Source organism: Mesoplodon mirus (genome assembly GCF_964341445.2).
Source record: "Mesoplodon mirus genome assembly, chromosome: 1".
NCBI classification, from domain to species: domain Eukaryota; kingdom Metazoa; phylum Chordata; class Mammalia; order Artiodactyla; family Ziphiidae; genus Mesoplodon; species Mesoplodon mirus.
Window position 1 is genome coordinate 225,808,265 of NC_138976.1, and position 17,053 is coordinate 225,825,317.

Below are 17,053 nucleotides of genomic sequence, written 5' to 3' on the forward strand. Positions count from 1 at the left end.
TTAAGCGGGGCGTGAATGGAAGTGAGGAGTTAGACCCCCATTCTTGGGGTGAGGGCACAATTCATTTTCTGCCTTTGGTTGCTAAAATGGTCATGAATTAATATTTCCCATGAGCAGAGCCCCGAGACCTGTCAACCTGCCTGCAAGTTCATTCCCTGCCCACAAGTCTCAAGCTGGGCCAAGTCTGAGAGTGATATACAATTTACACTTCTGAGAAAAGGTCAGATTCCCAGATCTCCTGGCTCTTTTAGCTGTCCCTCCCCCAATATCCAGGCACCAAGGTTCTGCCTGGTTGTCCCCACTCCCTCCCAAACCCTCCAACCCTGACAATAACCCATCATTGTTATCTCATTCGGTGTTTGCAAAGCACTTTACAACCATTGTTGTGAGTTTTTCCTCTTATTTACAAAGTACTTTACAACTATTATTACAAGTCTTTCCTCTGAATGTGGGGTAAAGCTGACCCACTTCCTAGAGCTGGATTCCCACCACCTTCTAAGTGGTTGGTCCCATTCCCGTGATGCCCAGCACTGCGTGGGTGGGGCTTTCGTAATTCAAGGCCATGGCTGTGCCCTTCCTTATTAGAAATCAGGCTGCTGCCCACTTGCCCTCGGGAAGTTCTACCCAGTGCATGTCTGATGAAGTGGTTATTAGCAAGGTTCACACCGTCAGATGATGGTGCTGGTTTGGGGCTCCCAGCCTGTCACCTCCCACCTCCCCCAGAGGAGGAGGGTGCTAAACAGCAGTGTGTCAACCTCTTTCTCTCCCTTCTTCAGTTCAAGGGGGGAAATTTATGTATGTGTCAGATGTAAGAGAGTAAAACAGTCCCTTCCCCCAGAGCGTACTGGGAGCTGCTTGAGGTGATCAAAAAAATTTTTTTGTTTCGTTCTTATGTTTTTTTCACATTTTAAAAAGTAAGCAATTATAACATTACAGAACGGTGTTTTTAAACATGAAAAGTCCAGGGAGTTCCCTGGTGGCACAGTGGTTAAGAATCCACCTGCCAAAGCAGGGGACACGGGTTTGAGCCCTGGTCCGGGAAGATCCCACATGCCACGGAGCAACTAAGCCCGTGCACCGCAACTCCTGAGCCCACGTGCCACAACTACTGAAGCCCACGTGCCTAGAGCCCGTGCTCCGCAACAAGAGAAGCCACCACAATGAGAAGCCCGCACACTGCAACGAAGACCCAACGCAGCCAAAAATAATTAAGTAAATGTTAAAAATAAAAAAATAAAAATGAAAAGTCTATACAATTTGATTAGCCTAATAGAAGCCCCTTCCTGGTAGTCTCAGCTGCCATCACAGTGTATTTGGTGTTTTGCGTGATGCATTTTTCATTTAACATGGGAGGTAGGCATCTTTCTTTATTGTCAGGTTGTCTTTGTCATCATCGTTTACAATTATGTAACGTTCCATTGAGTGGGTCGGATGGCAAGATTTTCTGGTAGAAGATATGGAAACTTTGCCCATTTGGAGGTGTGCTGGGATGTAAGGAGATGTGGTGCGTCTGAGGGATGCTTCTAGGAAGCACGGCCTCCACCTCCCCATCCTTCCTTTGGCTGCTGTTGTAACACCTGACTCTTCAATCTGGGACTTCTGCACTTCCTACCCTAGGCAAGAAGTCTCTGCCACCGTAATGCCCAACTTGTTTAAGATATGTGGCCCAAATGAATTCAGTAATATTTACTCATTATTGATACTCTGGCCCAATCTGCCCAGCCAGGTCATTAGCATTCTGAGCTCCTGTGACATCTATCGGAGTGCTGAAATAGCAGATGCTCAGTAAGTATTTGTCGGTGACAAATACACACTTGCCAACCTCCAGTGCCTTTCCCCAGCCTGTAAAATGGTTGCTTGACTGTGTAACCCATTCCGTGTGGCAAGAAGGCATCTCTAAGGCAAGCCTCGGTGCTGGGTTCTCAAGGTAGTCAGGCCAGTAACCAGCAGAGCGACCAGGACTGCTAGGGAGGCTCCTTGGCTGAGATCCTGTCCTGGGTGTAAAACAATAAATATGAAGACAAAAGGGAATCTCCCCTCCAGAAAAGAGGAATGGATGGAGAAAGACCCTCTCCCTATGCAGCCTTCTTTAGATGAACTGGAACATAGGAAAGAGTTTGGTTTGCTTATCTTTAAAAGGAAAAGAGTGTGAATCTTCATCGGTGAGAGGCACGTTCTGAAATATTTATGAGTGAAATGACAGAATGTCTGGGATTTTCTTCGAAAGAAATCAGGATGGGGGAAAGTGGGTGGAGGTGTACATGAGACGAGACTGGCCACAGATTGTTGGAAGCTGGATGGTGATTAAATAAGAGCTCATTTTCCTAGTTGGGCCACTTTTTAATATGTTTAAATGTTTTCATTGTTTAAAAAAAATAGACTAATTGGGTTGTGCTCGGTTTGGACTGGAAAGGTGATGTAAAAAGGCCTCCATCCTGATTTAGACAAGAATGCAGAGGATCAATTTAGAGACTGTAGCGCCATCTAGTGTTGATTGCAAACATGCTACAAAATGAGGACATTGCCAGCACCCCTCCTTGGTCTGAGGGCCTTTGGTGAGCTCCCCTGGCCTTTCCAGTCCCCTCACCGGAAGGCTGGGCCGAGGGAGCAGGGCCACCGGGCAAGGGCAGGTGGAGGGTGACGGGCAGGTTGTTCACTCCACGCCTCCCCCCGCGTTCGGGGAAGCAAGCCGAGAACAGGAGTCATCATGTCATGTGCAGCTCTCAAGGCAGGTGACCTTGCTGGAGGGTTCTCAGTGTGACCCAGGTGCAAAAATAGCCTCTCTTGTGACCGGTGTGTGCTCAGCTCCCCGGCCTGAGCAAACAGCCCCTCACACCTGCACACTGTTTACTCATAGTTACTTGTTTGCAGGTGCAAATGACTGTTTGTGTACCCAGAGTTGAGGAGAGGGCCTCCACCATCCTCTTCTCCAGCCCGAGTTCCCTCAGAGCAGGTAGCGAGGCCACAGAACTAGCAGAATGTGTGGCCCTAAACCCCAGGGTAAGGGGATAGGCTGATGGAGGGAGAGCTTTTACCCTCCTCCCCAAGTCTCCCCCCGAACTAGAGAAAAATCCACTTTTGCCTCTGGTAGTAGGACAAGAACAATCTGAACACCAGCGTGGCTGTATTCAGGGACAGAAAATTTAGGAAGGATATAAAAATTTTCAAAATAGGAAGCATTTTGTATACATGGAATATACATGGAGTCAGAGAGACTTCTGGAAGTTCTAAGCCAGACTTTATGTAGATCACAAGGAATAAGGAAACTGGCCCAGCCTGTCTCAGCAGGATGACTGAAATGGCCACCAGTGAGATGAGTCAGTTGTTAAATTCTATAGACATGGAAGACAAAGGTGATGGGGAGGGAGGGGCCTATGAGCGAGTGCAGGGAAATGGCAGGGATGGCCACGTTCCTGTGGACGGGTTCCACTCTAAAGCACCATTGCTCATAATATGCACCTTTATTTTATGTTCCAGTAAGCAAGAAAAATGTCAAACTATGACACAGCATATCATACAGATACATTGAAATGAGAAAAATGAATTACTGCCTTTTTCTGCAGGAACGTTTGAAAATTTCAAGAACTTTCAGAAAAATATAGTCCCTTTGGCTCAGTCATTCTACGTCTAGGGGAGTATCCTAAGGAATAACCAGAAATGCTAAGATTAGTTTTCAAACTGAGCGGTGTCTACAAGAGTCAGAAACTGGCTAAGTAGAAGTTGAATGAGAATAGTTAAAGGATGGTGCAGTACCAGCATGGGATGATATACACTAAAATACGTTCATAAAGAATTTCTAATGTGGGGAAATGCTTTGGTATGAAGTGAGAAAACGGGCTCAAAATGATACAGCTTGACCTCAAGTAGACAAGAACATGTCAATATATAAAACATTGCAAAGGATCTAACAGAACAAAATGTTAATATCATGGTGATCTTTGAGTTACAGGATTATGTATGATTTCTATATTTTTTTACACATTCCAGCACTTAATTGTCCCGAAGTAAATATTTATTATATTTTTATTGAAAAGGAAATGGAATCTCAATTTTGAAAGGGAAAAAAGAGAGAAAGAAGGTCTTGAGTAGAACTCAGTGTTAGGTGAACCCCCCCCCACCCCCAGGCTCTGAAGAGAGAGAAATCCAGGCGCTCGTGGTCTCTGCCACACGCCCTTCCCTTTCTCATGACCAGGGAGAGCCTGCTGTGTCTGGGATGCCGGGGGTAAGGTCTGCTTGCCAGGACAGCCCTCTGAGCCGGTTGCCAAGGGTTAGGGCCGAGGGAGGAAAAGCCAGACAGCCCAGGGTGATCCGTCTTCCGCTCCTTGCAAGGAGAAGGCATTATTTCCTTGGTGTCTAGATTCTCCACTGTGAGATTTCTGGCATAAACAGAGAACTAATCCTCTGTATTGTTTCCCACCCAGTAGATATGTTTGACGACTTCTCGGAAGGCAGAGAGTGTGTCAACTGCGGGGCCATGTCCACCCCGCTGTGGCGGCGGGATGGGACAGGACACTACCTATGCAACGCCTGCGGCCTCTACCACAAGATGAACGGCATCAACCGGCCCCTCATCAAGCCCCAGCGCCGCCTGGTAAGCCAGTGCCTGGCGCCCGGCAGCCAGGCCTCTCTCCTGTCAGCTCCTGGCTTCAGGGCTCGGCCTTGGTGGGAACTTCCCGGTTTTGAGTTTGGGGCTTCAAGTCACGTTTCAGAGAAGGTGCAGGTTGAAGGGCTGGATGAGTGGCAAATAGTAATTTCTTACACCTTCAGAGTTGGCTTGAGCTACGAGGATGGTCCAGACCATTGAGTTCAACCCCTTCATTGTGCAGAAGTGAAGAGTGAGGCTCAGAAAAGCTATGGCCTTGCCCGTGGTCACTTAGATACTGAGTCTCCCCTCGGGGACCAGAGTCCAGACCTCCTGCTCCCCGACCCAGCGCTGTCTGGTGTATCTCCTGTGTTCACAGCTCCACGAGGAAGGCTAATTCATCCTTTCTGTGTTGTGACTCACCCTGTTTTCAGTCGATCCGTTGATAAACCCAAAGACCAGGGAGATTATGTGGGGCGTGCTGGGCCCTGTGGCTGGGGAAGAGTTGGAACCAAGTTTTTGTCTCCTAGTTTCCTGGTCTTTTCGACTAAAATTTGATTTTGACCAATTCGAACTAGCTTTCCACAGATATTAGGGAAAGAAGAACAGAGGGGATAAACCCTAGTGCTTCCCTTTCTTGAGGTCAGTCTTTGAAGACACTCGGACACAGTAATTCCTCACCCCCCACTCACTCCCAGCACCTGAGGCTCGGATTCGTTCTACTTTGGGGAGAAGCTTTTCTGCCTACAGTGTGCAGGGCTTGCTGGGCTTTTCCCTGACGCGAGTGACTGATAATGTTGCTGACGCCGCAGTTATGACCAGGATTTGCCATCCCCTGCAGCACAGCCCTTTTGCTCCCACGCCCCCAGGAGAGGCTTAGGGATGTGGCATCTGAGCATCGGGTGCGGTGGCTGGTCTGAGACTCTCACACAGCCATGCCCCACGCTCGCTGCCCGTGAAGCGAGATGCTGCGGCGCCTGCCATATCCTTGTCATTGGACCTGAAGGGTCTGTCTCTTGTGTTGCAGTCCGCCTCCCGCCGAGTGGGCCTCTCCTGCGCCAACTGCCAGACTACCACCACCACTCTGTGGCGCCGCAACGCCGAGGGCGAGCCCGTGTGCAACGCCTGCGGCCTCTACATGAAGCTCCACGGCGTAAGGGTCCCCCGACAGTGTCCTGCGCTTTCCTCCACCGCTCGGGTCTCACCCCTCTTCCTCCCTGCAGATCATAATTCATTTTCTCCTTCTTAACAAAGAAATGTAGATCTGGAAGGGACCTTAGAGACTGTCGTAGTGCGTTAGGGTTGCTATAGCAATACCATAGACTGGGCAGCTTAAACAATAGCAATTAACCTCCATGGTTCTAGAGGCTGGAGCTCCGAGATCAGAGGCCAGCAGGGTCGAGGGAGGACCCCCTGTCCAGTGGCAGACTTCTCTCACTGTGTCCTCACTTGGTGGAAGGGGCAAAGGAGCACTGTGGGGTCTCTATTATAAGGGCACTAATCCCATTCATGAAGGCTCCACCCTCATGACCTCATCACCTCCCAAAGGCCCCACTTCCTAGTACCATCACCTTGCATGTTAGGTTTGTGCACATATGAATTTGAGAGGGACACAAACATTCAGAGCATAACAGAGACATTGCTATGGAACATCATTTCCATCTTTAACATTACATAAGTCTAATTCCCATTTCACAGTTGAAGAGACTAAAAAATAGTCTATATGTGTGGTAGTATGATATATAACAAAGGTAACAATTCAATGGATAAGGGATAGCTTTTTAAGAATGATTGTATTGACATAATCTGGAAAACAAAAAGAAAACTTGACCTCTACCTCCTACCAAAAGCAACAATAAATTTGGATGTATTAAACATATGAAACGTAAAACATCTTTAAATAGAGACAATAAAAATACTAGAAGAAAATGTAGAGGGGGAGTATTTATATAACCTTGGGGATGGGAGGAGACGTTTTCTTCAGCAAGTTTTCCAAACTCTTAAGCCATAAAAGAAAAATTAGATATATTTGATTATATAACATTTCATTTTAGTGTATGGAAAAAGATACCCCAAGAAAGTAAAACCAATATACACATACATGAGAAAAAAGATTAATATTTCCAGAATACAGAGAGCTTCTACAAGCCTCTTTTTTTTCTGGCCACACGGCTTGTGGGATCTTAGTTCCCCAACCAGGGATCGAACTCGGGCCCTTGGCAGTGAAAGTGCAGAGTCTTAACCACTGGACTGCCAGGGAATTACCAAAGCTCTTTATGTTCTAATTTGGAACAATCTCCATTACATAGTGCTTAAGAACGAAGTCTGTACAGAACACTGTACATAGCGTGGTTCCAGTTTTATAAAGAAAGAGGGAGAACATAATTTATATGTAGTTGCTTATATATACATTGAACACTTTTGGATGGATGAATACACATACTTATGTATATAGATATGTACATGTGCACACGTTTGAGAACTTTTTAAAATGTAAGAAACAGGCTGTTATTCCAATTGCCTCATGGGCAGAGGATTGATAGTAGTAAGATGGGAGGGGTTGTTATTAACTTAATCTCATGCATCTTTTCATGTTTTCTTGTTATAATGAGCTTAAAAATGTCTAAAAATAGAGAAAGCCCACGCACAGCAACAAAGAGCCAACACAGCCAAAAAAAAAAAAAAAGTCTAAAAATATAGTTAAGAATACCCAGGGCTTCCCTGGTGGCGCAGTGGTTAAGAGTCCGCCTGCTAATGCAGGGGACACGGGTTCGTGCCCCGGTCCGGGAAAATCCCACATTGCCGCGGAGCGGCTGGGCCCGTGAGCCATGGCCGCTGAGCCTGCGCGTCCGGAGCCTGTGCTCCGCAACGGGAGAGGCCACAACAGTGAGAGACCCGCGTACAGCAAAAAAAAGAATACTCATATTGACCCTTGAACACTGCAGGGGTTAGGGGTGCCAACCTTCTGCAGTCGAAAATCCATGTCTAACCTACAGTCTGCCCTACATGTACGTGATTTCTCCTTACCTGTGGTTCCACATGTGCAGAGTCAACCAACCACAGATCATGTAGTGCTGCAGTATTGACTACTGAAAAAAAATCCACATTTAAGTGGACCCATGCAGTTCAAACCCATGTTGTTCAAGGGTCAACTTTTGTAAGAAGTGTATACAAGGATACTTGTTGAATCATTGTAATAATGAAAATGGAGAAAAAAAACCTTTGGGAGGAAAATGGTTAAAGAAACTATTGTTCTTCAATAGGGGAATGATAAAAGGAACTGGTAGAGGAATATTATGTAGGTATTAAAAGGATTGTGTCTGTAAAAAATTAGAAATAGAATTACTATATGATACAGCAATCTATTTCTGGTATAAATCCAAAAAGAATTGAAAGCAGAATCTCGAACAAATATTTGTATGCTCATGTTCACAGCAGCACTATTCGCAATAGCCAAAAGGTGGAAGCAACCCATGTGTCCATTGATGGACAGATGGATAAACAAAATGTGGTCTACACATACGATGGGATATTATTCAGCCTTCCAAAGGAAGGAAGTTCTGACACAGGCTGCAACATGCATAGACCTTGAGGACATGGTGCTAAATGAAAGAAGACAGTCACAAAAGGACAAATACAGTGTGATTCCACTTACATGAGGTCCCAGAGGAGTCAAATTCCTAAAGACAGAAAGTAGAATAGTGGTTGCCAAGGGCTGAGGGGAGGGGGAAATGAGGAGTGACCATTTAATGAGCAGAGTTCAGTTCTGCAAAATGAAAAGTGCTCTGGAGATGGATGGTGGTGATGGTTCATAGCAGTGCAAGTAAACTTTTTTTTTTTTTAAGGAGTCTCATGAAATTTTATTCAATTTCAAGGGTACAGACAAGAGGCAAATTTCACAAAGAAATAATGCAACAATGTAATTACTGGCTTGGATGGCTGTACTTGAGGTTGTTCAGAGTGCTAAGAACTATCTGGATTATCAGCTATCCAGTTTTCTCCATTGTCCAGCTCTTTGCCACACGAGGATCCATTAGTCCTAACTAGAATGGAAATGAGGTGTACTTACAGAGATAAAATTTTATTCTTAGGATGCCAGAAAATGTAGAACATCTTTCTGAAGTAATAGAGGCTTCAGTCTGTAAGTGGGTCACTTATTTCCCCAGTAGGTTTACCTCTAAGTCAGCTTGAAGCACAGCGTTCAGGATTTCAAGCTTAAAAAAATGGTTTAAACTATTTTCATCCTAAAATATTTTAAAATGGTTACACTGACTGGAAATTCCCTGAAATGAAACAGCTCAGTTATATTTTATAACTTTGTAGCATCCCAAATTCATTCGACACATTTAATGCATAGTTCCCAGACCTGCAATAATACAACCATAACCATTCTAATCATATCATAGTTTAATAAAATATTGACTGGTCCCTCTAGATAAAGTCTACAAAGCAAACGACTGAGCAGATCTCTTGCCACGTCTCCTCAACGGCTCTATAGTAGGCACAAGCAGTTGAGCTTTTACTTTAACTAAGGTTATTAAGAGTTACTAAATTGACAGTGATTGAGTGAATTTGTAAAGTATCCTCACCATTTTTTCAATCCATTAAGAGGTGAAATGATAATCTTAGAATAAGGATAAAAGGATTATAGGTGCATTGGAAATTTTAAATGATTGGATTTGATATGGCTGCTAATAGCCCACAGTTAAATAGAAGGAAAAAAAGTGGGGAGGGAAAGCCTTTCTGATCCATACCAAATTTCATACAATTATGCATAAGATTGTGTTTAGGTACAAATCCACTGCAATTCAAATTTTTAGACAGAGGCCAATTATAAATTCATTATTTTGAAGTCAAAAGTACTTATCACATCCTCTAGATCCCACCTAAATAAAGTCTTCTTAAAAATTTATTTCTTAATAATCATGTTTTAAACCACTAGGTTTCAGTAGGCTGGTGAATAGACATACTCTATATCAATACTAGAGGACATACTTTACATGAAAAATCATAGCAAGGCAGTTTACCAATAGAATTGCACATTAGCCTATATTACATGGTACCTGTAAATAGCATCTGAGGAAATTTTTACAAAGATAATTCAGTAGTCTAGGTAATAATGTACACTAAAACTTTGGCATCTGTGTTACATTTTAAATCAACCAATAGTTCTATCAGTTCCTGCAAGCAGCCTACTTGAATATGACAGTCGACTCATCAGTAAAATTTCAATGCCATTTATCAACGTGTTATGATGAACAACTTTAATTAAAATAAATTCATTCACCTAGGATTCTAATTGATTTTTATAGATGAGAAGGAACCGGAATGATTCTATTTATGATACATTTATAAATCAAGTAAGAATCTGGCAAGACCTCCAAAGCCAGTGGGAAATGATCTGTTTGATGCCTATGGTGGGAAGGGTATAAAGCACAGCTGTTAAAAGATGGTGACTGGGGCTTCCCTGGTGGTGCAGTGGTTGAGAGTCCGCCTGCCGATGCAGGGGATGCGGGTTCGTGCCCCGGTCCAGGAAGATCCCACATGCCGCGGAGCGGCTGGGCCCGTGAGCCATGGCCGCTGAGCCTGCGCATCCGGAGCCTGCGCATCCGGAGCCTGCGCTCCGCAACGGGAGAGGCCACAACAGTGAGAGGCCCACGTAACACAAAAACAAACAAACAAACAAAAAAAGATGGTGACTAGCAGAAAACGAAGTTCTTCTATTTTCTAGTGACGTTGGCAGAAAAAAATACTGCTTCAAGATTTGGACACACATAAAGATACATCTGCCAATGCAAATGTCTATCACTAGGTCCCCTCTCCTTTTAAAAAAGATATAGTAGAATACGCATTCTCAAATGGGGGTGGTGTCACCCCCAAGTAGGACCAAAAAAAACCCTAGTCTTTTCATGTATAAAGTAGATATAATACATATACAGCATATCTATGATATTAAAATTCATTGGGGGAATTCCCTGGCAGTCCAGTGGTTAGGACTCCATGCTTTCACTGGCGAGGGCTCGGGTTAAATCCCTGGTTGAGGAACTAAGATCCCACAAGCTGTGTGTGTGGCACGGCCAAAAAAAATTCATTGGGGCACTGTTTAAAAAAAAAAAAGTTTAAAAGGCTTTGGGGGTGGGGTTGATGAAAAAAAGTTTTAATAAACACTGAATTAGTGACTCTCTCAGTCACATGCATTTCTTCTCCCCACCATCACTATGTTATGTCAAAATACCGTGTGGCATTTTTGGTATTTGGAATTTTCATAAGAACATAATGTCTCTAGGACAATACTCCCAGGATAATTAAGATTAAGAAATTTATCATCAGCTCTAAACACATTTAATTATGGCATCTAAGAGGAGAATTATCCTTAGAAACTGACACCAAGTTAGGAAAACCAATTAACATTTATCTGATCATAATTACGAGTACAATCTTAACGTCTATATTAAGAATTACAGGTTTGAGGTTGGCACTGGCAGCTGAAATTCAAAATTGCCACTTAAAATTCAAAATGAAAATCTGCGAAGTCTTTTTAGAAAGCATTCCCTTTCTTTACACTATACTGTCACAGGTGACTTTATCCGTTCATGCGAGTACACTTGCCACTACTGAACTGCACACTTGATAATGCTTAAGATGGTAACTTTTATGTGATGTGCATTTTATGACAATTTTTTAAAAAAAGTACTGAGGTGGGTGGGGATGAACATGAGGACAGGATTCTTCTGAAGTCAGGATGGTCTTCAAGAGGTGGGCGCAGGGCGGGGAGGGGAGGATACTTTCCTCCACGAGTGGGAGTGCTGTCTTATCTGACTCTCAGTTGACTAGAAGGCAGTTCGAGTTCATGTATGCTACTGCACTTCTCTTTTTTTTTTGGCCACACCATGTGCCGCTTGTGGGATCTTAGTTCCCTGACCAGGGATTGAACCCGGGTCCTCAGCAGTGAGAGTGCGGAGTTCTAACCACTGGACAGCCAGGGAATTCCCTGCACTTCTTTCTTAACAATTCCATGTTCACATCTCCGAAGTGGTCATCACTTGTCCTTCTGTATTTTGCAGGTGTGGCCTCTGTTAGTCCCATATGGGAGACTAGCACAGACCAGGGGCTAAACAATTTGGTTGGCCAGGCCTGAAAGAAGCCAGATGTGGGGCAGGCACACTATTTTAAAATAGTAGAAAGATGACCCTGCAGGCCTGCCCCCGACACCTGTTTAGGCATGTTGAATGGCTCAGGAGTGTGATGCCCGACAGTCACTGCCTGTTTAGGAGAATTTAGATGCCCTAAAGTGCTGTCATAAAGGACTCAGGCACTGGCCACAGGGCAGTCTCTCCACCATTGTCCCCGCTGCTCCCGACACCCATGGAAACCACCACTTGCCCCAGCCAGGCTCAGCACGGTGCAGAGCTGCTCCGTGTAGGTGACTTTACATCTCCACTCTCCAGGCCGCCTCAGGGTGTGCCCATGATCTCGGCATAACTATTAATAGCACCCCCTTTTCACTCGCACAGTGTCCCAGTGTGGCTGATCAGTTAGTGGCTTTGGCACGTACTGTTCTTGCTGCTTGAAATGTCTGCCCCTCATCTACTTGACAGTCTCCTACAACCCAGGCATCACCTGCTCAGGGAGGCCCGCCTTGATGTGCCCATGTGCCACTTTCCCTTCCCCAGCCCGGGACACAGTTCAGTGTTTCTTTTCTATTTTCCCTCATCATCTATGAATCTGGTTATCTTCTATTTGTCTGTCTTTCCCAACTGTGAACCTCTGGAGAGAAGGGACTGTGTCTTTAGGTCTTTGTTTCTCCAGAGTTTAGTATAATACCCAGCATGGAATAGACATGCTCAACACACTTTTTTTTGGTAGAATTGATTTCTTGCTCAGCAGGAGTTCCAGGCCTGATTCACTCAGTCTCAGCCCCAAGGTTTGTAGAGGAATTGCATAGATCTGGCCTTCTCATTGTGTATTTGTGTGTGTGTGTGGGGGGGTAAATAATGTCACAGATTAGGTACAAATGGAAAACCACGTATATTGACTTGTGACCCCCTAGGTCCCCAGGCCTCTTGCGATGAGGAAAGAGGGGATTCAAACCAGAAAACGGAAGCCCAAGAACCTTAACAAATCGAAGACACCAGCAGGTGAGAAAAAGATCGATGTGTAATTATATGAATAACTCAGTAGCTCTCAGAGTGTGTGAGCATCGTGTATGCTCAGGTGGGCCAGCCCAGGCTACCAGGGTGTAATGATAGCATCGTCCATCCCCGGCCGTTCAGGACAGAATGAATAACCCAGTGCAAAAGTAACATCACCATGGAACATATTGGGAGCTTTTAAAGCAGGCTCCACTCATGTTGTGGCCTGGGTTTTGCCAGTTGCAAAGACTGCAGAGGTCCAGCTGGACCGGTTGAGGGCCTAGAGGAAAAAGGAACATGAGTCGGTTCCTCCATCTTCAGGAACTCAACTTCTTTCCATTCGCTTTGGGCTAAGTGGGGTGCAGGAAGACAGGGTCCTGGGGGTCATGTTCAGATTGATTTGTAACATTAATTTGTAAGCCAGTGTATAAATAACATCATGTAGTACTCTGTACTTTGCAAAGCTCCTTCACAAATATTATCTCATTGATCTTTACAGACCCCCATGAAACCCCATTTATGATCTCCCTTTTACTAATGAGCAAGCTGAGGCTCAGAGAGGGCAGTGACATCACAAGGGTCACACAGCTTTGAATGGGTAGAGCTGGAGTTTAAACCCAAGTGTTTTCACTTCAGGCCCCATATTCTGTTCAATATATACTCTGCCTTCTCAAGTTCTAGATTTCAGAACGAGGACTACTCGGATCCCCTACCAAGAGCACTCCCTCCTCAGTACTGCTGTCAAATTAAAGATTTCACTGGAAAATGTGGCAGTTGTGGAGAAATTAAGTCGGCTGATAGGATGGAAAGTTTATCTTCTAATCTGAGGCCTGACAAAGTCAGATAAATTTCCCTGTTCCACTGCTGAGAACATGACCAAAGTTCTCCTTTTCCAGATTCGACAGTGGCTCGCTCCTTCTGGCGGTCACGTCTTAGCAGAGCGTTCAGTGGGTCACACCAGGTCCTCGGCCTTTCTCCCTGCTTCCACATTGTTTATACGAACAGCACCTTCCCCTGGGGAACTTCACCTCTTTGCATGGTGGGGTCCCAGCGGGAGCAGGCGTCGGTTCAGGTGTACAATCCCCTATCCGAAATTCCATATCCAGGGAGCTAGATTTGGCAGTAAAATGTAATCTGAACTGACACAGGCTAGTTATAGTCTTCATTTATCCCATGTGCGAATATTCCCATGTTTTGCTGTAGAACTATTCATGTATTTAATTACGGGGTGTTGTCCCAGACCCCGCTGCAGGTATTCTGTAATACTCAGTCTTTGTCCTTTTTAAAATCCAAAAGTTTGAATCCTGAGACACACGTAGCCCCAGGCGTCTGGGATGAGGGGTGGTGAGCCTGTCATCTGAAAAAGTTCCCTGGAAATTCTGCTACTTCTGCTTCACTGTGAGAACCGTTGCCCTGCACTGATGGAAGGACCCTGCTTCTCTCCCCAGCAAATGTAGATAAGCCGTTAGCGCGGATCTGCCCTGGCTGTCTCCAAGGGCCGCCATCCGTTTGTCCCTGCCCCTGGGCTGGGTGTCCTGACTCTGCCTTGTTCCAGGTCCCTCGGGCAGTGAGAGCCTCCCTCCCACCACCAGTGCTTCCAGCAGCAGCGCGGAAGAGATGCGTCCCATCAAGACAGAGCCTGGGCTCTCATCCCACTACGGGCACGGCAGCTCCCTGTCGCAGGTACTGCTCGTTGGGGGGTAGACTCCAGGCGGCCGGGCCCCCGCCCGAGGCGAGGGGCTGTCTGCACCAGGATATGTTTCAGCACATCGGATCAAGCTACAGCGATTTGGACACATGACCGTGATGCACACGTTTAGCGGTTCCTCTGTGCCGGGACCCGTGTGCTGGCACACAGCATTGCTACAACCGGAATCAGAGTGCGGCCGCTGTGTGGGAGGCGGAGCGGGGCTTTCTAGGCCAGGCTGTCTCCTAAGTAAGGGTGGCTTGACCTTGGCCTTGAGGGTGGGTAGATCTTAACAGGAGGAAGGGGAGGAGGAGGCCCCTCCTGGCGTGGGCAAAGGTGTAGAAGCTGCAGGGGGCAGGGCGGGCGGGCTGGGGTTGGCGAGGAGGTCACAGGCAGGATGCCGTCGTCATGAGGTTGGCTGCGGGTCCAGCTTCACATGTGTGTCCAGAAGACGGGCCAGCAGGACCCTCATTTCCCTCTGTCAGATATGATGGCAGTCCTGCTCCTCTAGCCCCTTCCCTGTGTGGTTCCCCCATGTGGGATCAGGATGCCCCCAAGCTTGGTCACGGTCTCCCATTAACTCTGATCTCTTCTCCGCCTGTACTTGAGGTGGGCGAGTCCTAAGGAGCCTTCTGCCGTCAGGGTGAAGAGAAGCTGGTGCCCTGGGGCCAGGAGAGCCAGGAGCCACTCCTGGGCAGGGGGGGATGGCTTCCTTCTGAAAATGGAGATTGATGGTGAAAAGACTGTAGAAAATGCCTCGTGTAACCGTCAGAGGCTTCTGAGAAACCAGAATAGTCACAAAGCTACTGGGTCAGTGCTCAGAAGCAGCTGATGAGTCACGCAGACCCCCTGCATCCCACAGCACAGGGGTCAGGGAAACAGAGTGTTGCCTGATGCCTCTCCTGCCCTTTTCCTTTGGCCCTGTCCTCGTGTCCCCTTCCTGGGGTGGGAGCCAGCCTGGGCACAGCTGTGGAATGGGGCTCCCCTCTCCAGCCCAGACCCCTCCTGAGCCCCAGGAGGGGATTCCATTGACCGCATCTTATACTTTTCGCTTTCAGACGTTCTCGGTCAGCACGATGTCTGGCCACGGGTCCTCCATCCACCCAGTCCTCTCGGCCCTGAAGCTCTCTCCTCAAGGTTATGCGTCTTCTGTCAGCCAGTCACCGCAGGCCAGCTCCAAACAGGACCCTTGGAACAGCCTGGCCTTGGCTGACAGTCACGGGGACATAATCACTGCATAATGTCACCTCCTTCCCTCCTTGGATTCCTGCATGGACTTGGGACTTGGAGGACAGCAGAGATGAGGCTCTGGGCTCCCAGGGGCCGGCCTGCTCTGTCTGGGAATGACTCCAGACAACAACTGGGAAGAAACTTGAAGCCAATGATTTGGTTAGGGGAGCGGGCGCTGGATTTTATTGGATAGCTTTTCAAGGTGGGGGACTGGAGAGATCTGGAGAGATCCGATCTGGAAGCGCCCCCCCCCCTTCGCTAGAGCACACTGAAGCCCCTTCCATGGAGTTGCAGACTCTCATTTTCTGCCTCACCCCCCGTGACAAGAGACGAGATGTCCTTCTCCCTTTGTCTTTCCACCGCTGTGGCCCGAAATGGTGGTTTTTCCACGGTGTTCCTGGCACGGGGGATCCGAGGGCAGTGCCCTCCGAGGGCAGTGCCGGGGCCCCTGCTCCAGCCTGAATCAGGGTATCTGATGGACATGTGTTTGGACGCCTCGGCCCCTCAGCGGGTCCTGCCCTCGCCCAACACTCCCCTTCCGGCTCGGCACACCTGCACCCCTCATTCTGAGTCTTGACTCCAGAAACACGGGGTAGGGCCAGTGTTACCCGAGGCTCCGTGGGGAGATGGAGGAGGGGCCGCTTCTCCCACCGCAGAGGCTTCGGCAAACTCGCAATCTGGCAACTTCGCCTCCCCGCAAGTTCCTTCCGCGGCTAAAATCGCTCCTTCTCTCCGTCCCCGAGGCCTGTGAAAATAAGCGCCCGTCCACTGCTCTCGGTGATTCAGCTCTGCCCGCAGCTTGAACACGTCCCCAGATCCTTCTTCCACCCCATCACGCTCAGGGGGGTCCTGAGTAAGAACAAAAACGGTTCTGGTGCTGAAGCAAGTTTGACTAGCATTCATCCAAGACTGGAGAGCCTTCTGGAGAGCATGTCTACTGGACTCCACCGCCGGGCCTGGGGCCGCGCTGCGCGGAGCGGGGTTGTCAGCCTGGAATTTGCGCATGCGCCGTGGTTCCACGGAGTCGCGTCTGCTGCCGGGACTGCCGGCCGAGGGCGTCCGAGGGGCGCAGCTCCTGCACCCACGGCCTTTCTCCAGTAGCAGTCTTTTGTCCAGGAGGCCAAATGCTAGGGATTTCTCAACATAATTTCAAACCAACACTACACAGCTCATGGAAGAAAGACGACGAGTGATGAGAGAAGACATCGGGTGGGCGGCCGGGGATGGGGGGGTGGGGGGGGTGCCCTACCGCTCTCGCGGGCTGGGAATCGGCCTCTTCTCCACGTTGCTATCTCTGCCCTTGGCCCTGGGCTCACGAAGACGCTTCCTTCCGTGTCCTGGCTGCCAACAGAATGTAGCAGACTGGCCTTCCTCTGTGCTACTCCAAACACCCAGCCCCCAGCCCAAATCCTCCTGGCGGTA

The 17,053-nt window shown here is 47.5% G+C and overlaps 1 protein-coding gene across 3 annotated transcripts in view; it reads left to right on the top strand.

Moving 5' to 3' along the window:
• GATA4 (GATA binding protein 4) overlaps window positions 1-16,789 on the top strand; it is a 79,744-nt gene extending 62,955 nt beyond the window's left edge. For 2 of the 3 annotated variants that reach the window (XM_082622604.1, XM_082622603.1), the window contains exons 3-7: window positions 4,422-4,591; window positions 5,610-5,735; window positions 12,633-12,720; window positions 14,270-14,397; window positions 15,460-16,789. In XM_082622604.1, the coding sequence (XP_082478730.1) occupies window positions 4,422-4,591; window positions 5,610-5,735; window positions 12,633-12,720; window positions 14,270-14,397; window positions 15,460-15,642 (695 nt within the window). In that variant the 3' untranslated portion in view covers window positions 15,643-16,789. The remainder of the gene's footprint in view (window positions 1-4,421; window positions 4,592-5,609; window positions 5,736-12,632; window positions 12,721-14,269; window positions 14,398-15,459) is intronic. The other variant, XM_082622605.1, reaches the window with a different exon arrangement.
• Window positions 16,790-17,053: the final 264 nt, after the last annotated feature.